This window comes from Chironomus tepperi, unplaced genomic scaffold (assembly GCF_022539635.2).
Source record: "Chironomus tepperi strain 1889 unplaced genomic scaffold, CSIRO-AGI_Ctep_v1 contig_309, whole genome shotgun sequence".
Classification (NCBI taxonomy): domain Eukaryota; kingdom Metazoa; phylum Arthropoda; class Insecta; order Diptera; family Chironomidae; genus Chironomus; species Chironomus tepperi.
In genome coordinates, this window is record NW_027226431.1 from 1,556,681 (window position 1) to 1,579,919 (window position 23,239).

The following is a 23,239-nucleotide window of genomic DNA, read 5'->3' on the forward strand; positions in this document are numbered from 1 at the left end:
AGATTAATTATCAATTTATAGCATTCAAAACCGAACATCAAAGGAATTGAACAAATAAAAGAAATGCAATAAACAATAACAAGAAGGAGACAGTCAAGTATCACTTCAACTAGTCTGAATTTTTGCAATAAAATGAATTGACTGAACAGAAATTCATCTACTTTGTTAAAAGGATTTTGACTTGATTAGATACAGTTTAATTAAGACTCTCCGCGTTAAAAAATCTTACTGCAACACGTTAAAACTAGTCAATGACAAGTTAATGTTCAAAACCGAACATACTGTCAAATAAAAGAAATGCAATAAACTAATAGACAGTATTTATGTCCACTTGTAATGGAAATACAAAACAGATTGTTTAACGTTCATTTGACATTCAAATTTCATAATTTTTTTACATACTTGAATACCCCTTTCTTATAAAATGTCAGTCTGCTTTTGAATTTCGATGAATAAACATCATTGTGAAATAAAATCCGTAATTTAGTCATTAAATTAAACTGCAATTATACGGTTATAAAACTGACCAATGCCTTTAAAGTCAATATATTGTTGAGCGAAAAGGAATTTCAATGAAGAAGCAATTTATTTGCTATTTATAAAGGCAATCGGGAAGGAGAAATTTCCATATGTTTACTGAGTCAAAATTCGAAAATAAAGTCGAAGAACTTCATTAATAAGAATAAAATGCTGTTGAAATAGATTGAAATTTAGAGAATGAATCGACAAGACTTCAAAAGATCAAAATAGAATCGTATCATGACACTTGTAACAAATGGTCATCGGAAACTGATCTTGCAAGAATAAAATAATCTGAAGAGATCATCAAGAGTCAACTCGAAAGAATTTTTGAACCTGAGTTTTTTGCCGAAAATTCAAAGAGTAAAATGAGACAAGCAAGAGTCAATGCCTCACAGGTAAGAGTATCATTGAACAGCAGAGAATTTAGAGAATCTTAAAGAAATTACAAAAATGCTAATACTGGCAATGAATTTTGAAAACAGAAAGTCTCGATGATATCTCAAATATTATAAAAATACACATTACAGATTGAGCAGATGTTAGTCAGACATGCAAATACTAAGAGCACGATTGCATCACTAACATCTAAGCTTTTACGAGTTTACTCTCAACTCTCGAAATATCAAGGACCCTTATCTAGTGATTATGTCCTCAATAGAGAGTTGATGACGAAGATGTTTAGCTTGAATTCACTAACTCAATATTCATGTAATTTTCAATCCAAGTGCGATATTTTGAGTGTTAAGCTAAATTTCATTTAAGATTGTGCAAAATTGGATACTTACTGTACATAAGCATTGTTGGAAGCTGTTTGCTCTGAAGGAATTATTCAAAATGTGTTCTACTGAGGATGTGAAAGTCTTTGAATGTGAAAGTGATGAGAAGGATACAATTAAAAGTTGTGAAGCATAAACAAAGCTTGTTTAAGAAAATTACAAAGTAAACAACGAATAAGATCAGTGCAAGAAGTTTAAGTAGTTCTCAATTTCAGATCAAGATCTATGTGGATTATCCAGAATAAGTTATTAGGTGTTTCGGTTTAACTTCTAGACATAATGTCTTCAAGAGTCATTCACATTTTCATCATAAACAATAACATCACATGCTACATATTCTTCTTATTTTGATTGTCCTTGAATTATGAAACTACGTCCAAAATCAAATAAAGCTATCTCAAAGCACTTCCACTGTATTAGTTAGCAATTAAAACACTGAATAGCAATTGAAAGACAATCAAGTTTAATTACCTCTTAAACTCTTATCTTTAAATTGAAAATTTTCTAATTTCTTGATATTTACTGCATGAAAGTAAAGAAGAGTCTACCTGCCGTAAAATGTTCCTGTCTATTTAATTTAGATAAGCAACTAATCCATTTATTGATGAACTAATAAAAATTTTACAAGTAGCATAAGTTTACCAATAAACCTTATCGGAGTGATTATTGCTTTTTTGAACACCGGTATCATGTATTGGAAGAACCAAAATAAAAATGACATCACACAAATTCCAGAATTATATAATCTTGTATTACTTAGCTTTCATAGTACTTAAGTACTGCTGATAATTATTTTTTTTTTTCACTAATAACTGATAAAGAAGCTAGTGATAATAAAAATAAAAACATTTCTTACATTAAAGCGCGTGCACTTTTAAAAAAATATTTAGTTGCTTTCGTTGCATTGAAAGAAGTTGTTCCAGAAATTTTTTTATTGTTGTTCCTTTAATTTGAAACTTTAGTGATACAGAAATATGGCTGCCTGTAAGATCTAAATTATTATTTTTTAAGGACTTATTTGATCATGAAGCTCTAATTTGAATATTTAGTTCCTGAAATCTTTCAATAATTCTAAAGTCGAAGATACATAGTCCAAGATTAGAAAGCTTTAGATCATTTCTGGAAAATTAGAATTTTCTGGATGTTTGTTCATAGTGGATATCATTAAAGTGACCTTAGTTGACCAATTGATAGGGATCTAAGACTGAATAGCTATAGATCACTCTTTCAGTGGAACAGGCTACGATTAGTCGACCGACGTCTAGTATCGTTTAAACTTGACATTTGTGCATAGATATTAAAGGTCGATCAATCATAGTTTTGTTTCTTTACTGAATAGCATGTCACATCAAATTTCATCATTTGTCATAAAGATTGATTGAACATAGTCTTCATGTTGAAATCAGGGAATCCTCATGTGTTGCCTGTCTTGGTTGAGCTCTATTTATTGACATTAGTTCGAATCTTTATTCAATTGAATATGCATTGACAGTTGTCCCTTAATTTAGATTATGTTGTTCAAACTGTGTGCGGTGACACACTAGTGTGACATGTTGTGTGTCATTTCATACGTGACTTACCACCAAGGTGTGCCTTGGCACAAACATGTTTGGACAAAACTTTTTTAGAGCTTCATGAGATAATAAATCTTTATCTTAAACTTTCCTTATATGCGACACTGAAAATTCTAGAAAAAAATACTAAGTCCACAAATCATATTTATCCCTTCCAGTGACAACAATCTCATGGACTCCAACATCAAACGCAAAAGATGCAGTCAATCATGCACTTTTTGCTGGATACCAATCAGATGGTAACAGTGTTTATGTCGGTAAAGTTCAAGATGAGGAAGGAAACTTCATTCCTGCTAAGATTGTTCCTGAAGAGAGTAAAATCTTCTACGAGCAAGGTGGCGAGGAAAAGAGTTCCGAAAGAATGGAATATCTCTTTCATAACGAAGGCTACGAATGGCTTAAATCATCAAACGGAAGAGCCGTACCTGATGCAGTTCTCTTGTCAGAAAACTACATTGGACGTGCCGAAATTGATGGAACAACTGTTGTAGGCAAAGTTGACCTTAAGACCAAGCAGTTAGTTGCATCTTACTATGGCAAAATTTTAAATTTAAGCGAGTATGACGTGTTGGTTTTTAAGCCACAGACAAGTAAGTTAGAGAGATACCATAAAAGTAAATTAATGGTAAGGTATTAAATTTTATCATTTTACTTCCAGATAAGACTCATTTCCAACAAGCCGTAAGAATATCGAAGGAGAGATATGAAAACTTTTACAATGATATTCGTTCAGATTCATCGATGTACAGCGAGAGATATTATCGCGAGAATACATACAATCAACAGAAATTTTTGGAACTTCAAAATAAAATCCAATCATTGGAACTTGAGCTTTCAAACTATAAGAATGATCGTAAAAATTATGAAGCTAGAATTGCATACGAACAAAAGAGAGTTCAAGAGATGAGCGAGAAGGTCCAAGGATTGAGATATGAAAAGTCATCAATCATCCAAGAACGAACAACATTTGAGGAAAGACTTTCATTTGAAAGCTCAAAGATCAATGACCTTGAAACTAAGCTTAGAGACTACATCAATGAGAATGAATTGTTGTTGAAGAAAGTCTCAAATTTGGAAGAGACATTGAGATCCGAAAGATATCAATTGGAGACATACTCTGAAAAGTTCAGAAATGCTCAAACATCAGGTTCCGGTGGATCCAGAATGAAGACATTCGAAGAGAAGGTCAAGAGCCAACAACAAAGAATTTTCGAACTTGAACTTTTGATTGAAACTGTCAATGCCGATACTGACTCATTCAAGTCACAATTGACATCATACGAAAGCACAATTGATCACCAAAAGATTCAAATTGAGAGCATCTTGAAGAAGTTGCAGAACTCAAATGCCGACAATGAATTCTTGGTCAAGAAATTGTCATTGCTTCAACAAAGCTTGAATAACTATAAATTCGAAATTGAGTCAATGACTGGACAGCTCCAAAATGCTAAAGGATTGATTGCACAATTGACTGCCGAACTTGCCAGAGCTAATGGACAATTAGCAAAGTTCCAAGCAGCATTATCAAACTCATACATCCTTAATGGTGAATTGATGACAAAAGTATCAGGACTTAGTTCCCTATCACAATACCAAAGCAGCTTCGATTCCAAACTTGACTTATTAAGTGTCAACTTGAACTCAATTGAGGCTAGTTCCAAAGCATATACCTACAATACACCATCATTGTTGGAAGCAACAGGATCCGAGACATACATGAGATACATTCGTGCTTCATCATCAGGAACTGAAACAGAAGTAAATGGCGATGTTGAAACTGGATTCACACCATATGCTGCAACAGAAGAGAAGCCAGTTCCAATCAAGCCTTTGTAAAGTATCAACAGCAAGTCTATTTTTTTAAAAATTTGATTTATTATCGTATGTATGGCTTTCAAAAATCATAAATCACATGGTCTAATAAAAATCTATTCATACAATTAAATTTAATACTGCACATCTTTTCATCATATAGAAAAAATTACCTAAATTTTGAGCAATTTTAATTGCAATTCCTAATATTTTTTTTACAAAAGTCTTCAACCATTTAATTACCTAAATGCAAGAATTGGCACAATTATGGATCACTTGACATCGCTCGTTGATGTTGATTGATCAGTGATGATCTCTGTTGAGGATGTCTTTGACATCTTCTTCCTTGCGAGGACATACCATATAAGCATGCCAACAATAAGCGCGGCACCGACACCAACTAAAAAGAAATTTATTAATTTAAGGCAGTAGTGGGCAATCTGTATAAGCCGCGGCACTCCTGATAACGCCAGAACATGAACCGTATGCTCTGTGTGGATTTGTGCCCAAAAGATGCGCCGTAAAAATAAAAGATTGTCCAATAGTGGATAAACTTTGTGTCGTAGCACACTCACGAATGCCACTAACCGTATGATGTGTGCGGTTTGGGTCAAAGATAACTACCAAGTTGTGATATGAGCAATAAAAGGTTGCACAGTGGACGGCCGAGCGGTGAGCAAACTTTGTGCCGCGGCACACTTTGGAATGCTTAGAACCGTATATCGTTTGCGGTTTCGATCAAGGCTTACTACCAATATGTGCCGTGAACAAAAACAGGCTGCTCAGTAATGGACAACCTTTGTGCCGCGGCACACTTGGTAATGCTATGAACCTAATGCCAATTACGAATTCGATCAAGGCTCTACACCAATGTGTGTCGTGAAAAACAAAAGGTTGCCCATCACTGACTTAAGCTTTCATGTTGCTTTCAAAAGCTTACCTAAAGTCCATTGAACAATATCTAGGATAAGTAAGGTATTGATGAGATCTTTCTTGATCAAGCCTGCCATCTCATCATTCAGTTCTATTCCTTCATCAACCCAAAGTACTGGGAATAATCTTGGTGTCTTAAAGTTACTAGTCATTGCTAAAATAGATAAAAGCTTAGTTTTGTGTCTCAACTGGATCTTAATTATCAATGAACTTACTAATATAATCAATCTTTTTAAGGAACATGTTAAATTGTGCTTTCTTTCCACCTCTCAATGGACTTCCCGTTCTTGGCTCTACCTCGAGGAAAATTTGATGTTTTCTTGGATCTGGATTAATTCCGTCAATCATTTTCTCATAAGTTGGATGTCCTCCATAGAAATGAGGAAGTGTAGCAACAATTGGAGCATCTATGGACATAGAAAGTCAGTTCCATTCATTTAAATCTTTTGATTTTATGTAAATTTACCTAAGCACTCTGTGAGGTCGATAGCTCCACTGTATAGACATCCATTATCTTCTTTTAATGCACCACTAATTTTATCTATACAGAAGCAATCATTGCCATAGCAAGGTCCAATGTCAGTTAAAAAGTTTTCGCGTGTTTCATATCTATATCCAGGAATTCCTTTGTATTCTGTCTCATTTTGGAAGAATAGCTGAACGGATCTGTGGAATTGACATTGATTAGTGCTGAATAGACTCTAATTTAAATTACATACCTGCAAATGTCACTGCTGTAGATATAAAAGTTATCATTCTTCTCTCTGAATGGTGCAACAGCACTTCCATCAGTTCCATTAATATATTGACATACAGATGGCGCACCAAATTTGTCAGTTTTCCATGTTTTTAATGTTTTTTGTTCATTCCATCTCTCAATTTTCATCAGCTTTTCTAATCGTCTAATTCCTGTATTGATCTCATAGAGACCGTCGTGGGTTGTATTTTTCTGTGTATGGAATTAATAGGCATTAAATTAGATGATGATTAAATGTAGCTGTGTTGTTCAAACTGTCTTGCGCCATGGGGCATCTGGGTGGTAAGCCACGGCTGAAGCAGCACATTTTCATGCAGTTCATGGCACACTTCTGTGTCGCGAAACACATGTTGCTCATCACTAGTGACTAGTGTGTCGTGACACATGGGTTGTTCACCACAAGTGGCTAGTGTATCGCGACATACAGGTTGTTCACCACTAGTGACCTTTGTGTCGAGGCACAAGATCTGCTCACAGCTGCACACATGTCGCACACCACTGCACTAGTGTGTCGTAGTACAGAGGTTGCCCACCACAAGTGACTAGTGTGCCACAAAACACAGTTTGGACAACACTGAACACTGAAAATATGAAAAAAGAAGTCAACTTACATGACTGAACATTGAAAACTTCAATCCACGTCCGTCATTTGATTTAGTAATCGATTGCGATTTACGATCTTCAACAGTCATACAAACAAGTTGTGCAACACCAACAGCATCTTTACAAAATTCAACACCATCGAATAAGAATTTTTTCGGGGTTGTAGTCATAAACATTGTCGTTGCGTCTGGTCCGAAAATATTTTTCAATTCACCATTGAGCATTGATAAGATGAATGGTGAGTCGTGTTCTATTGTCTGAATGATGGACTGTGTATGAGGGAAGATGAGATTAATTATTTAATTTTATGGAATGAATGAGACATGAGAAAGCATTAACAATTAATTGAATGTCACGTCTATTGGACATGTTATATATATTTTAGGTATTTTTGTCAGCTATTCAGCATGTGTGAATCTATCTTTCTCGCCATTTATTGCTATTTTTATCGACAGCTATTGCATATTGTGATGTAGAAAGTGATTTAATAGTATTAAGTAATTCAACCAAAAGCCCGTAATGGATTAACTTATTATCTATGGATTTGCATTAAGAATCAATTTGCATTGCTGAGAGCAAAAGTGGTAAATTAACATAAACAGCAATTACCATTTATAATTTGAGCAAATGATTCATAAAATTTTATTTTGCACAAGTAATTCACATCTTTCATGATGCTTTACCCGAAAAAATGATTTATTTGTGTACTTAAATGATTTGAGGAGAGCAGTTAAATTGTAAAAATCAGTGAATCAAATAGTCAAACATATGAAATTAAATTCAAAAGAAGTGAATGTTAAGAAGAAATATGATGTAAGAGAAGTAAAATGCAAGGATGGTCAACTTTCGATGGAATTTTTGAAAATATTGTCGGCATTGCAGTCGTTTATGAAGCTAAGCTCTTATGAAGAATTATAATGCTTTTTGTATGCGAAATATCCCAAATTGGCAGAAGATATTGATGGATAGAGCTGGAGTTACTTCTTGACAAGTTCAATTTCCCGAACAGCACAGCATATTTGCTAATGTATCGGTACTTCAATCAACGTTAAGACGCGAAATTTCTCTATTGGCTCTGTATTTGCTGATTTCGATTCATTTTTCCGGTGAAATAGGCCGCATTGTGCCACTCGAATTTGAGAGATGAAATTCACAGAATTCCATTGTTTTCCAGCCATTGACCATCTTGATTGTAGCCTGAGTCCGGATTTCATCGAATCTAGTTTAGAGCAAGAATCATGAGGGTACATCGGTCATTGCAATGTCAAAGATTGAAAGTGATTCGGTCAACTATATACTGAGCGTGGTACAACTGATTGGTAATCGCAAGCTGTTCTTTGAGGTTATTACGTTTAAGATTAAAGAGAAGTCAATATCATCATAACTTAATAAGTAACGGTTCTAATCTCTTCTAAAATTTTTCAAAACAATTCACCAATTCAGCGATAACACCAAATACAAAAAAGTAAAGCACACGTTTTGTAACTCAATACTACTACTTTATCTCTCGAGTGGATCGAATTGAAATTGTTGTAATCACATAAAAACACGGGATTTACAATGTTTATTGACATTGGTGAATTACATGATTAATAGTGTTTTGATATTGGCTACCGAATGTTTTATGGGAATTTAGTTATCTGAACAGTAAGCTTTGGTAAGTCAAGCGGAACTATGTAATCAATATGGCACTTCTTATGTTGTTGTGTTTGCGGTGAATTGTCAGGAAGACGTTAGGGTGTCCTGAAGGTGCTTTGATGACTAAGAAGGTGATTTGATTGACCAAAACAGCCTGGACGACCCCATATGAGTACTTCCACGTTAAACCACAGATGCAGTGATGTTGCCGTGCACCAACGACTACACAATGCTGCTCGCATCAATACAACATCATCTCATATATGTATATGACGTCATAATTAAGTAGGCACATCTTTTGATGCATGAGAAAGCTGTATAAATCCATTCAATATTTTCAAAAATTGTCATCATTTAAATTAACATTCCTTGCATAAAATGACCATAAATTAATGAAAGAAGTAATAAAAATTATGTAAACCATTACACAATAAAGTCTTTAAATAGCATGCAACGCTAGGAAATTTGAAGTAAGAGGCTGTGGATCTTTACTCTTTGTTGAAGAATATTGATTTAATTCATTGCATACCATTACCAGAAACAATAAAAAGAGAGAAGAAGTTGATGATGATTGAAGGAATTGAATTTTGATCATGTGTATTAGGTATAGAAGTAAGGAAAACTTTGATTGTTTTTGCCTATAAACCTCAAAACAAAAATTTTTTTAACTCAAATCATTACTTTAAGAGGAGTATAACGATCAAGCATTCTCTTAACGATATTTATGACTGGAAGTCTATCTAAAGTTCTTTCAACTCCACGTGTTACATTTGTGATCATTCTTCTTGATTTCATATCTAATATTTGTAATATACTCTAAATAATAATAAATGAAAAGAAAAGTTTTTTTGGATTAACATGCTTTAATTAAGCTATTTATCATGTCATGGTTAGTCTTCGATATGCGAGAGAATTTTGATGTTGTCCAATTCATATTTACAGAAGCGTTAATCGATTAATATAATTTTTTCCAATTATTTCGTTCCTAATTTGTCAATCTTTAGATATACATTCAATAATCAATTGATTAAATAGTTAAATAGGTTAATTATCATGTCCAAAATACTCACATTCATATGCATGTTAAGCACAACAATAGGGTCATCTTCTCTATATGGATGTGATCGCTCTGCATCAAATTTGAATGTCTGTTGTTGATAATATGATACCTGCTCATTATCTCGACTGAATCTAATGTTGTACTTCCGACGATATTGTCTAAATGATTATTCATAAAAAACATAAATTAATGTGCTGTGACCTAATTACATGTGTAATAGCTAATTATGCTTTTTGAGGAGAGGGGAAGTGCTGTATTGGGAATTGAGAAATGAAGTTCAGAAGTTGGTAAACAAAGCTGAAATTGATATACATGGCAATTTAGTCGAATGTGTATCTAAGACTCTAAAAGGAATTAGGACTATGTGGAATGGATACAATAGCACAGTGCTGTCCAAACGGTGTGCCACGGCATACAGGTGTGTCACGGCATACTGATGTGTCACGGTATACTTATAAGTCGGGCATACGATTTGTCGCGGCATACTAATGTGTCAAGGCATACTAGTTTGTTACGGCATGGTGATGTGTCGCGGCATGCTTATGTGTCGAGGCATACTGGTATGTCGCAAAACAAGCTCAGGTTATTTGCTTCCAAATATTTATTTTAGTTTATCCTGAATCATTGTTTCTCATTGCATTGTGACAGCATTAGTCTAAGATCGTCTTGTGTTAACGTAAAACCTCCATAACCCGAATAATTTACATACTATTCATGTTCGTAATAAGTGAACGACTATGCATGCATTTTAATTTCCAATGGAAAAACAACATCCTTAAAAAATCATTAATTTACTTACAAATAAACATATGGCCCAATTTCCTCAACTCTTGGAGTTCCACCTTGTTGCACCTCAAGTGGATTAGTGACGTTGAAAATGTAAACCTTGAATTCTAAGGGTTGTGGCACCTCCCTCCAACGATCATATTGTTCTGTATCCTTTACTATTTGAACCGACTGTATGTGTGTAAAAGTAAACAAAATTAAATTGAATGAATTAATGTGAGTTGTCATTAAGATAAGCAATCAAATTTGACTAGCGAACACTTTTAGTTCGATTGCGTGTAATTGAGGTTGAAACTTAAATAGTAATCAATTATTAATTTTCATTCATATGATAATTTTTGAGACACAATTGAACTAATTTGTAGTTGTGGAAATTCTGTGAATTGAATGACTATCGATTATTATATTCAGACCGTATTAACGAGTGAATTTTGGTTTTTTTTAGATTGTGAAAACCAATTTTGTCGCAATTTCCGAGAAAACTCGATTAATGCTGGAATTATATACGATGGTGAAAAATTAGATTTGAAAACTGTTGAGCCGTTGATGAGAAAATGACGAAAATTCATTTTCAAAGACGATTTATGGGAAATTCGTAGAATAAACAGGCGTACATGACTGTGACTCGACTGCATAATTCAAAAAATGATTTGAATCATCATTATTATGACTTTTTAAACGAAACTGTAATCCTTCAATTAACGTTCATTTATAATTCAAAAATTATTTAAATATCTACAAATATTTTACATAGTTGAAAGCCCTTTTCAAGTAAAAAGTTGGTCGGTTTATAATCTCTGAAGAATAAACATCGTTGTTATTAATTAAAGTCGCGAGGCAAAGCTCTGAACATGTTAAGCTAATAAACTATTAGTTTATGATAATTTCATAGAGTATTTTCATCATTCAAAGTACGCAAGTCCTAAAATTTATGAAAATAAGCAGCTCAAATTTCCATTTAGTCATTCCTTATTTAATTATAATTTATATTATAAAAACTGATATGATTGATGTATAATAAGATGATTAAGATAAATGCTTAGTCAACAATACTTATAAAAGAGTGTGATCAAGCATAATTCGATTTTAGTTTTCTAAAGCAGTTCGTTCTATACATAAACAATATAAACATAAGCATTCATAAGTTGCATCAAAAACTTAAAATGGGTTTATATCCATTTATGTAAGTTTATTAATTTCAGTCCTTTAGTTTTGATTTATTTAATTAATTTTTTTTTCTAAACAGATTGCTGTTAATAGCCTTAACAGCCAATATCACTAATGGATACAAAATTGTCCCTCTTAATGAAACGCAAGCGCTTCTTTTTGAAGAAATTGGCGAATTGAAACTTATAAAAAGTTATAGAGCACTTAATTATGAAATAAATATTGGAAATTTAACTAAATCAATCCAAGATGCGAACGAATTCTTCTTTACAGTAAAAGATAAGTTTGAAAATGATAGTTCCACTCAAAATAAGCTCAGTAATATCAAGATGGTTTTGGACTTAAAGAAAATGGAGTTTGAAGACACATTGTATGGATTGGTAAAGACTGAGACGCACTCGATACAGAAACGAGACATTTTGAACTTTCTGACCATTGAAGATAAAAAAGAAATTTATATGGATTTGGGAAGACATCGAGATAAAACAAATGAGGTAGTTGAAATTTCAAACAGTTTAAGATCAATTGCACATAATTCTTCAACACTTTTAAATAATACAATTGAGGAAATAACAAGGAAGTCAACAATGATGATTCTAACGGATCAAAGGGATGAAATTGAGAGATTTGTTAATGCTCTAACTAAAATGCTTACTGAGAGACGTCTAAATAGTGAAATTATTCCAATAACCGAACTTGATAAATCGATTAAAAATATTACATTAAATAGTGATGAAACTCTGCCTTACAAGAGATTAATCGACTACTACTATAATTTACGTTTGAACTACACGATCGATGAGGATTCCATTAAGTTTGAAGTTTATATTCCAATAGTTGAAAAACTTCCAAGAAAATTATTCAAAATTGTTGAAATTCCGGCTCGACATGATGGAAAATTAATCATGACAGACGTAATATGGAAGTACATCGCTGAAAATGACAACGAAACTGCTGTCTTTATGACACTGGATGTTTGTTATAAATCTCAATCTAATGGAATCGTGTATTACTGCAAAACTCAAAGTCCTATTAAAAGCAAAGATGCTGATGACTGCTTAAATAAGGCTCTATCCACATCATCAAATAACACTATTGACATGAACCTATGCAAATATTCTGCTGTACAGCCAACAAGTCTAATGTTTATTAAACTCAACGACGGTGAATACTTTTACTATACACCAAATAATGAAACCTTGACTGTTATGTGTGGAGCTGGATCTACTGACGAAATATTAGTTGAACAAACTTCGGGAATTATAAAGCTAGATCCTGAGTGTATTGCTGTTACTAGTACATATAAACTTATAACTACAATGAGATATGGACCAACTAACAACAACAAGATAAACATTGTTCGAGTATCCTTTAATGTTGACGAGCTTAAGGAAAATATTAAGAAGTATAATGCACCGTATGTTGACAAATTTTACATCGAAAGTATGGCATTACTAAGAGACATGTCCAAACCAATAAAAAGTGTAGCAACATTAGATCAAGGGATTTTTAGCTCTGGATTTGTGGGAAATTGGACAATAATAGCATCTTTAATCATTGTCACATTCGTGCTGTACAGAGCAAGGAAGTGGAAGTCAAATAAACAAAAGAAGTCTCAAAACATTACCGAAAAATTTGCAGAAGAACCAGTTGACTTTTACGTAATAAAATAATGAATTTAAGAAGTTCTTGCCAGGGAAGTAGTCAGACGTGGGGTTTGAACCCTAATATATCAGTATTTATATATTTTATTAAATATCCAATAATATTTATTGATTATTTACAACATGTTTAAAACTGTATAATATCATATTGTTATTATATTTATGCTTTGTCGAATGTATCCATGCAAGGAATTAGAAATAATAAAATTGAATTAAAAAGTCATTTAAGTTTAGAAAAGCTATTAATACAGAACGATTCTTTAGAGGCTTTACGATGAAACAACAGATAGCAGTGCCGATTTGCTCAAAGCTAACTTAATATATAATATTTCTATTCCTATTACAGAAGCAAAAGTGTCTTGATAGGTCAATTAGCAAGGTGCAGATCACTAAATTTGGTGTTGAATTTGAACTCCTGGGTTCGAATCTCACCATCAGGTTAATGATTTTTAAGGAAGTTTAGATACTTTGACAGCTTCAGATACTTTGCACGTTGTCTTGAAACTTGGCAGAAAGAAGCCAGGATTAGAGTCAGCTTTGGTCGCCATCTGAGAAAGACCATGGATCACAATTGAACTGTACGACCACCGAAGTAAGTAAGAAAATTAAATACATTGACATAGTCGATGGAGGGTATAGGGGATAGGGACCGTGAGATGTAAGGAGTCATGAAATGATGACAGCATGTGTATAGTGTATAGTATAGTGAGAATGAGAATTCAATACGCAATAATGTTCACATGATTTTACAAGCTCTGAGCTCCATGCATCATAAACATTTGTAATATATTTCAATTTAAAATATAAAAGATAAATCATTTAGTGATAAGTTTTTGACTCAATTTAGGGAAATTTACTATGTATGTAACATATGAATAATTATTATGATTAATATGATAACCTTGAATCGTGACATTATTTTGATTTGTAATCGGAACGAGATGCTCTATAGAAATGATAATTAGATTTTAGCAACGTCAGGAAAAGCCGAAACGGAAGCCTATAAATCAGTGGTGGGCATCACACCTTAATGCTAAGGCTCGACCAAAACCGCATACGGCATAAAGTTCATGGCATTTCTAAAATTTTTTGGCGGCACACAGGTTGCCCAACAAAGCTCTAAACCTTCAGATCTTATCCAATCAAAGCTTAGCCTATCCGTCAACCTTGAAATCCTCAGAATTATATCAAGCAAAGTTTGGTACGGTGCGAATATATTCGCATTGGTTTTCTACCCAATATACTACGTACTTCATAATTAAAGGTGCCCTTAATGCCTGAAAAATAATCATTTCTGATGTAAAGCAATTACAAATAGATTCCCTTTTTTGAACTATAAGGTATGAAGAACAATTAAGGTTAGAAACAATAGAACAATCATACAATGTAAGAAGTTTATGGCTCAATCTCAATAACAGCTTGTCGTAGATTATTAATTATCGAATTTTCTTCGTTTTGCTTAGGTTTGATAATGTTATCTGTGCTTGTGCAGTAATGCTTTATTGGCAATCAATCACCACTTAACAGTATTTTATTAGCTATTTCCAGCAATTGCATTAAGATCGTTGATAAATATTGATAAAGACTTTTGCAGCTGAGGAATAATGTTTTTTAATGGCATAAATCCAGAGATCAAAGTCGACAAAGTTAAAATTGACTCGAATTCGACTTCCGGAAGGTACACGACGTGCGTGGAAATGGCAGAAAATTCATGCCAGGCTGACCTGACTCTGACTTCAAACCAAATGCAATCCGGTTTCAGGGCAGAGTCAAGTCAGTCTGAGGTCGGATTTATAGTTATTTGCGTGTCATGTGCTTTTTGGGACAAATATGAATTTAAATTGACTACGAGCTCTGGATCATTAATTAATCAGAATTCGGTCCGATTTTACTTCAAAATATATCACACTCAGTGAGTCGAGGTGGCTCGGTGGCGGAATGGTTTAGTACTTCGGTACATAATTATTGCAACACCGATCTAGCGATCATGGGTTCGAGACTCGGCATGGGAAATTTTTCACATGTCCTTTTTCGAATCATATGTAGTGGAAACGCGGCTCACAGCCTCCCTTTGAAGGCTACAGGCAGTAATGTCATCAAAGAAGTGGTTCGGATTCCACTCTAAACTGTAGGTCTAGGTTTGAGCGAGAGATCTGGCGAATCCTCCCTCGTTAAACTCCCAATAGCCATGAAACGCATATAAACGCGCAGCTATGGACCTTAAGGTCTGCAAAGCTAATGTTTATTTTATTTTTTATATCACACATCGTGGTGAACTGCCATCCAGTCAACTTCCCAGCTGATACAGTCCTATGCATTGTCTTCTATAGGCTTAGTCATAATTTCGTATTTTTAATTTGAGATGAATCGAGTTCACAATAAAGCTATGCTTTACGAATCTGCTGTATAAATAAACTTGACTTTTGAGACTTTTTCCATCACTAAATCCCTAGATTTGCGCAATAAAAAACACTTGAACTTAGAAACTTTAATCTTCATCGAGATAAATTTCAAAGATTACTTGATGTAATCTCAATTACCCCCAAAGTAAAGTTTTGACAAGTTTCTAATTATATAATTTTTAATCTTATCTCAGTCAAGCTAAAGCAAGTTTCAAAGGACAAATTGGCAGTTCCATTAATCAAGAAATGAAGGATTAACTACTTGAAAATTGAACAATTTGATATCAAAAACTGGATTAATTGAGCTTGCGTCAGAAATTAAATATAGCAATAATAACCGGGATAAATATGAACTTGAAATTCCTAGAATAAGCACATTCTAATTAAGAAGAATTGAAATTATAAAACTTGATTTTGCTTCTTTTTTATTGAACATTTATTATTCACACTAATTACTTAGCAGCAATTCATAAATTATTGCAAGAAATATTCGTGAATTATTTAAGATAGTTGTGGGCAACCTGTGTGCCGCGGCACTCTAGTGTCCCGTGCCATGAACCGTATATCGTGTGCGGTTTCGTTCCAGGCTTACCTTCAAGGTGTGCCGGAAGGAATAAAAGGTTTCCCACCCCTGATTCACAGAAATGGAATCGAATAATTCAAGATTTTCTATAAAAAGATCGAGGTTCGAAAAGTACGGAGGTGGATCAATTTGTATATGAATGAAATTCATCAAAATATTAACGACTTAGGTATTAGATTTCAGATATTTCCAGTATAAATTATCAAGTTACATAGCAACATGTAAATTAAATGTTGAAAAATCCCATTTTTCTATTGTTAAGTTTTGCGTCACTAAATTCTAAGATTCAATGAATCATCAAATCACTGTTAACAATGTGCAGTCAGAGGTTAAGTTCAAGAATCACACACGTCAATTAATTAGGTAATTTGCATTCATTTCTCACAAACTTCTTATAAATAATTAGCATAAATGCATCTTCTATTTAAAAGTAATCTAATTAAATAGAGTATTGAGGATATAATAAAGATATTTGTAGTTTATTTGATTTTTATGGATTTTACAGAGTTGTTGATGGAGCTAAGCAACCATATTGAAACCTAGACTTAGCAGTTCATAGTGAAATTCTGTAGGGACAAGCTATGCGCCGCGGAAATTTTGGAAATGCCATGAATTATATATCGTGTTTGATGTTTAGGTCGAGGTTTACTACTAAGGTATGTCCACTACTGATCTACAATAAAAGGCTGTGAGTCGTGAAACCCAATTTATATGATTCTAAAGAGGATTCGAACCTATGATTCTTGGAAGTGTAATAATTAAGTATCAAAGAACAAAACCACTAAGACACCGAGCCAATTCGACTTACGATCCAAAAGTCATATTTGTCATATAAACCTAAAGATCAATATGAAACGAATTTATCTAGATTTGCTTTAGAAACAGTCAAACTGCCTCACAAATTCAAGATCAACAACCCTCAACAATTTCCAATGGAATTTTAAAACTAATCAAAACATGCCGTTACATGAATACGAAAAGCTTCATTGCATTCTGATCACATAAGGTAAAGCTGATAATTATGCAATTTACACGTTTTTATAGCAATGTATGTATAGGTCACCTAGTCTAGAAAAAAAAAATTAGCAATTAAGTAACGTTTCATCAACACGTTTATTTACAATGTTAATCTCTTTCCACAAGATCAATTACTCTTCCGGTGTTTAATTCCCATAAATCACAATGTTGTTAATTGATGAATCATAGATTAATAAAAAAGCTATTAATACTTCATGCTCAATTAAATGTTTTGCAATTTTATTTGCCTAAATTGATTTGCTAAGTTCAAAAGATTAATTACTGTTAATGGAATTGCACTATAGTTCCACTTGACGTGATACTTTTTATAATGACATTCTAAAATGATTGCATTAAGTGGAGTCTATGGGAAATTAAGGCCCTTTTACATTCACATTTTGCGTTGTCAATTGTCAACTTCTCTCTGAGTACTTAAGGGTTTGATCTTAAATGACGCCAAAGTCTAACGAGAAGGAGTTGTTCAGAACCTTACTAATGCTAAGGTTTTAGAGTAGGAAAGTACACAGAGCTCGAAATCGACTCGAATTTTACATGGAGTTGAGTCTACTTGATTAGACTTTTCCATTCAGGATCCGAGTCGACTTCAAACTAAGCACACAATAATAGCTCGAGTGAGAATCGAACCAATACCCTCTCGATTATGTAATCGAGTGATTTTATTTATCTGAGCTGCCGGAGATTGTTAGGAAGTGTGGCAAAACGTACATTTAAACCTTCTTCTCTATGCTGCATACAATTTCAAAAGAAAAGCATTTCAGATAAGGTATACAGCGATATGACATACCATGATATACCATACCATGATATACAAGCCACTGATATTGAATTTGGTACAGTACAATGATAAGAGCTTTGAAATGAGTACTTTATGAACCGCATACCACGTGCAGTTTTGGTCGTGGATAACTACCGCAGTGAAAGAAGAATGTACTGGTATAAATAACAATTTTTAAGTAAGGTTAAGTCACGTTCAATAACTTTCAGAAGCTTAGTAGGTAAGAACACTTGAGATGTAACCAAGAAGGTGAAGGTTCGAATCCTTCGAGGTATAGTTGAGCGATAGTATTTTTTTCTAGAATCTAAGTAGTAGCAGTAAGGTTCCAAAACTTGAGTTCCTGTCTAAGGCCAATTGATTTAAGATCCATTCCCTGAAATTCTGTTTAAATGCTGAACTCTAAAGACAACCTATAGACATCAATTGCAAACAGATTCACTAATTAACTTCCAATTGTGTTAATTTATTCTAACTGCTCATTCAAGATTTTCCTTTTAAAAAAAAGTATTTTCATGCGTCACTTGCCAAAGCGAGAAAAAAATAAGATATTGAGCGCTCAATGAAGTTTTTTGATCATGACCTTCAGCTAGCTCACAGCAAATAAATGCGGAAAAGTTTACTAATTTTATGCTTCTTTGATGTTTCACTTTTTTTTCATGTCCATCAATATTGTTTGACTAGATTAGGTAAATATTTTAAGTTCTAAGGGAACTAAAGAACTTCGTTAGTGATTAATTATTAAAGACATGACTGCTGGATAATGAGTAAGCACAATTTGTACACTGAATCATGAAGTTAATAAGGTTTTTAGAATGATTTTTCACATTTAGAATTTTAGATAATTATTATTTGCTCTAATGTGGGAGATTTTAGATTAATATCGGAACTAAAATTGATATGCGTCTAAGTTCTGCGCATTAAGATTGAATTAAAGTCTAATTGCTACAAATTGAACTAGAATGTAATGTATTCCTATTGTTCTTAAGCCTCTACCTGCTTGGGGTCGTTTCTAAAAGTCAGACTGCATATGACGTCATGTCCATGATTAACATATAGGAAGATTCTTCAAATCTGCCAAGTACGAATTCTTGAATTTTGATGCCGACTTGAATCAATTTCAATTGTTTTCTCTTTCTTTCCTATTCAAGCTTCAAGATTGTTTTGTTTGAAAGAAATTGTACTGTCCAAGAGATTGTATAAGGCCACATGAGTCAGCAGTTGTGGATAGTTTAAAGTCTGACCATTTTAGCTGTTAATTTGAGATCTAAGAGATCGGTCATTTACTAATCAAAATAAACCTCTGTCTTTAATTAAATCAGGTTTAAGTGAAGCAGTGCATGTCGGTTTTTGGAAGGAGCAATCATGTGGAATGGTATTCCGAACGAAAATCCATCCCAAAGGCACACCAAAAGCTCTTTTATTAACACTAAATGGAAGTTTCTTCTATCCCAGTCGCCACAAGCTTGGCAGTCAAATGGCGGGCATGTTGTTAACTGGCACAAGCACTGCAACTTGGACGTCATTTGGCAGTCACTTCGTTGCAATGAATAATTTGTATCAATCGGGTATGAGACATTCAAATTGGCGCAATTCGCGAATTCTTAAAGCTTCTTGACAGAACTGGGCAGAACCGTCTTCATTTGAATAGCTCGGAGATTTGGCAACAACATAAAGTTCGGATTTCATTAGGATGAACAAATTCTAAATGAATTTCTTCGCCTACTTTGTTTAGATCAGGTTTAGATTTCATAACCTTAATGAATTTTCGTTCTTTAGAAGACTTTCATTCTTAGAATTTCGGAACGAAAAATGTTATTAATGATACTTTTTGAACCTTCCGCTTTTCTATATAATCACAAAGTATGCCGAAATCCTTTCAATTCAATCTGAGCAATATTAATTTTAGTTCAAAATCTCAAAATTATTCTGAACCAAAAAGGCCAATTATCTTCATACTTAACAATGTACAAAGAGATTTATAGTTGTTGCTGGATCTTGTTGAAATTATAAAACAGCAGCAAAAAAAGAAAATACCTGATATGAAAAGAACATATTCATATTTAATCCATTTCATTAACTTTCAATTCAACATCATTGACCATTTCGGAGGTCAAAGTCTTGCGAATAATTTTGTTGCTTTAAATCTTTTGATTTTCACTTAAGCAAACTGATCTGGATTCCGGATCCGGTATGAATATGAAACTTAGATAAACATTTTAAATTTTTATACTTTATTTGCTACTATAAAACTTTAGTTAGTTGTTAAACAGCTGACATAATACAAATTAACATAGGCATGCAGGTACTTGTAGTTTTGATAACTGAAAGATGCTGCTGAATAATGAGAGATGTTATTTTTAGTAGATTAATTAATTTTTGCATGTTTTTTCTTTGTTACTCTGTTGAAATTTTAAGAAGATTATCTGGCGGGGGTAATCATGAATGACGTCTACTAAGAATTATTAGTTTAATCAAAGGATTCGACCTTGTAATATGAGCTGGCGTTGGGAATCGGCGATCTATTGCAATATTCAATCCCCGGCAATTGTTTATCAACAGCCAATCCCCGGTACCGGCTTGCCATCTCTAATATGAGGAAATTTTCAATATAAACATCTAAATTCGGAAGTTTCACAAGGTTTTTCAATCAAATCTGCGAAAATTCGCAAGTTTTCGGAAGTTCAATCACCTTGGTTTTAATGAACTCTTCGTAACAAAGCTCGAATCCCTACAAAAATCCAAATTTTCAAAGCCATGATTATCATAGATATATGGCCAAATCTAAGACATTATCATTCAAACCTAATTAAGTATATTCAGAATAAAATTAACTAAATTTATGCAAATTTAAGATTTGATTCCGCAGGTGTCTCATCAGCTGTATCCCATAAATTGTCCACTAATGACAACTTTAATGAATCCCTGAATAAACCTCAGTCAAGAGAAATGATTGCATAAAAAAATATTAAGGTCAGTTTATCTCCATGACTTTCATAAATAGCAAGCAAATATTACATCTTAGTGCTGAAAATTGTTTATTTAATGACGTCGAGTAAGCAATTTTTCAAGTTCTAGAGAAGAAATTATGATTCTTCTTGTCTCATTCTCGTCATTTTCTCTCTGTTTTGGGTATTACCATAAGCCAGTGGTCGGTAACCTGTGTGCCGCGGAACTATATGTTTTGAAAATGTCATGAATCGTACGCCGTGTGCGGTTTTGTCCGAGACTCCCCATCAAGGTGTGCCATGAGAATTAAAAGGTTGCCCACCACTGCCATAAGCTGCTCATTCACCAATACCAGAATTTTTTCGTTTATAGATTGGTTCAATAATTGCAAAAGAGCCTTCAAAATAAATGCTTTGACGTCAATGCATGATATTTAGGAACGAGTCTTGAAATATGATGATTTTTTGTACATTCTCTTCATTTTGGCAATAAGATATTAATTTGGGACCTTACAATAATTACAATTGTAATTGTAAAAACTTTATTTAAGCACTCATTGTGTTGCTTTAATCGTCAATGATGGCTTAATAAGCCATCCTAAGACTTCCGAGAATTAATATATTGTGAAGATCTATGATTAGATAATCTGCGAATCATTTCCGATTATGTTAAACAATAATTCATCTTTAAACTGTTAATTAATACAGTTTGATTAGCTTTGAACAGCATAGACAGCTCATGAATCAAGTAACTAAGTCCATTTACAATAACTTCCTTTTTTATTTCACTTGAAACTTGTCGCGCAACATTTATTGAATGTAGGCAGAGTAAGTAATACAATCACTTCACTTTCCTGCATTTTTTCAGCTGCGTCATCTCATGCTCTTGGATCATATGAAGAAATTGCGATATGTTACATAATAATACGCAGCCAATTGAGAGGAATAGAAAGCTAAATATTTTTCTTCACAGCGTGACGAACTTATTTCTTTCTTTTGGTTCATTTGTTATGGACTTAATCAGTGATACAAATTTTATTAGCAGTAATTCAATAATTTGCAAATGTAGAAACAATTGTAATTTTTAGGGATTTTGAATTTTCTTGCTGATTTGAGATTTTTAAAGCTATTGAAATTTATAATTGTCAGTTTTGCAGTTATCTACGCTGATTTATTTAGAAAGGATCATATTATCCGCTTTGCTCACTCTTTTTAACTACTTTCCAGTCATTATAGTAAGTCATAGATATTGAATTGAGTCAAATTTAACATTCAAAGTCTTGAAGTGAGAATGTAAACAATTCATTTTCGAAAAACTTTACATTTTATAAATTGTCAGTTGTATTTATTCAGATGAATTATAAAATTACCTCAATGATTGTTTTAGTCACAATCGGTGGAAAAACGAGGTATCCTAAAATTAATCCAGATGCTAATAGCACAATACCCACAACGGGGCCGACAAGAATCCAATTTGACATTTTTTTTTTTTTGATGATTTATTGATTTTTTTCACAATGTGCAATAATTAATATTTTGTAAACAAATTAATTATGAAATATATTATTTCATTTTTTATTAGTGCCAATAGAAGTAGAATAATATGTCACTTTAGACCCGATCAATATAATATTAACTAAGTGCTCTAATCCGATTACGGTAAATCAGAAAATTGACTTTGTTTTTCAAGTTTAAGTTCAAATCACTAATTTATCTACAGCTACTACATATATTTTTTCACGTTACAGACTTCCGTAGTTTCGCGTCTATATTTGTCGAAAGGTTAACTTAAACTGAAGTTGGAAATAAAATATTAAACGTAGAGTGTTGATTGCTCAATAAACGAAAATAGTAAATAACAACAGAAGAGCGACCAGGCACACGAGATATTAACTTTTTTTTTTCGTCGTCAATACATGTGTCTCTCTCGCGGTTTGCTTCGATTTTGAGAGTTTTATTGAATTTCATGCTTAATCTCAACAAGTTTGTCATTTCATAACAAACATTTTTCACTGCTAAATATGGATATCATCGTGAGTTTGCATCCAAGAAAAATTGTGTCATGATACTTTATAGTCAAAAAGTGTTATTTTGAGATGACAACCGGCTTAAAGCTCTCAGTGGATTAATACTCAAAAATTCTCTCAATACACAAGTTTCAGTTGACAATTTGCGTTAATTGAACAGGCATGTTTTTGTCTCTT

The 23,239-nt window shown here is 33.1% G+C and overlaps 3 protein-coding genes across 4 annotated transcripts; 2 read left to right on the plus strand and 1 right to left on the minus strand.

Annotated features, from left to right (window-relative positions):
* Window positions 1-2,153: 2,153 nt before the first annotated feature.
* Window positions 2,154-4,822, plus strand: LOC139092559 (uncharacterized protein MCAP_0864-like). The gene is made up of 3 exons (XM_070643001.1): window positions 2,154-2,282; window positions 3,031-3,462; window positions 3,531-4,822. Exons 1-3 carry the CDS (start codon window positions 2,273-2,275, stop codon window positions 4,706-4,708), a joined length of 1,620 nt encoding a protein of 539 aa, XP_070499102.1. The 5' UTR covers window positions 2,154-2,272; the 3' UTR covers window positions 4,709-4,822.
* Window positions 4,726-22,835, minus strand: Snmp2 (Sensory neuron membrane protein 2). Of its 2 annotated transcripts, XM_070643004.1 has the most exons (10): window positions 22,406-22,835; window positions 10,475-10,632; window positions 9,686-9,833; window positions 9,297-9,431; window positions 6,986-7,246; window positions 6,337-6,566; window positions 6,084-6,283; window positions 5,833-6,024; window positions 5,625-5,771; window positions 4,726-5,084 (listed from the first exon to the last, which is right to left on the minus strand). In XM_070643004.1, the coding sequence occupies exons 1-10, from the start codon at window positions 22,514-22,516 to the stop codon at window positions 4,957-4,959; spliced, it is 1,710 nt and encodes a 569-aa protein (XP_070499105.1). In that variant the 5' UTR covers window positions 22,517-22,835; the 3' UTR covers window positions 4,726-4,956. The 2 variants fall into 2 exon arrangements, with proteins under 2 accessions (XP_070499105.1, XP_070499103.1); XM_070643002.1 differs by lacking the exon at window positions 9,297-9,431 and having other exon boundaries at window positions 22,406-22,834.
* LOC139092751 (uncharacterized) lies at window positions 11,569-13,515 on the plus strand. The gene is made up of 2 exons (XM_070643285.1): window positions 11,569-11,644; window positions 11,708-13,515. The coding sequence occupies exons 1-2, from the start codon at window positions 11,625-11,627 to the stop codon at window positions 13,299-13,301; spliced, it is 1,614 nt and encodes a 537-aa protein (XP_070499386.1). The 5' UTR covers window positions 11,569-11,624; the 3' UTR covers window positions 13,302-13,515.
* Window positions 22,836-23,239: the final 404 nt, after the last annotated feature.

Bases quoted from the DNA above. Each gene is read 5' to 3' on its own strand.
- LOC139092559 (XM_070643001.1), top strand. The intron at 3,463-3,530 runs GTAAGTTAGAGA...TTTTACTTCCAG, and splicing joins GGTTTTTAAGCCACAGACAA to ATAAGACTCATTTCCAACAA.
- Snmp2 (XM_070643004.1), bottom strand. From the start codon at position 22,516: ATGTCAAATTGGATTCTTGTCGGCCCCGTTGTGGGTATTGTGCTATTA. The intron at 9,432-9,685 runs GTGAGTATTTTG...ATTATTATTTAG, and splicing joins TGCTTAACATGCATATGAAT to AGTATATTACAAATATTAGA. The intron at 6,567-6,985 runs GTAAGTTGACTT...TTCCATACACAG, and splicing joins AGTTTTCAATGTTCAGTCAT to AAAAATACAACCCACGACGG.
- LOC139092751 (XM_070643285.1), top strand. From the start codon at position 11,625: ATGGGTTTATATCCATTTAT. The intron at 11,645-11,707 runs GTAAGTTTATTA...TTTTCTAAACAG, and splicing joins ATGGGTTTATATCCATTTAT to ATTGCTGTTAATAGCCTTAA.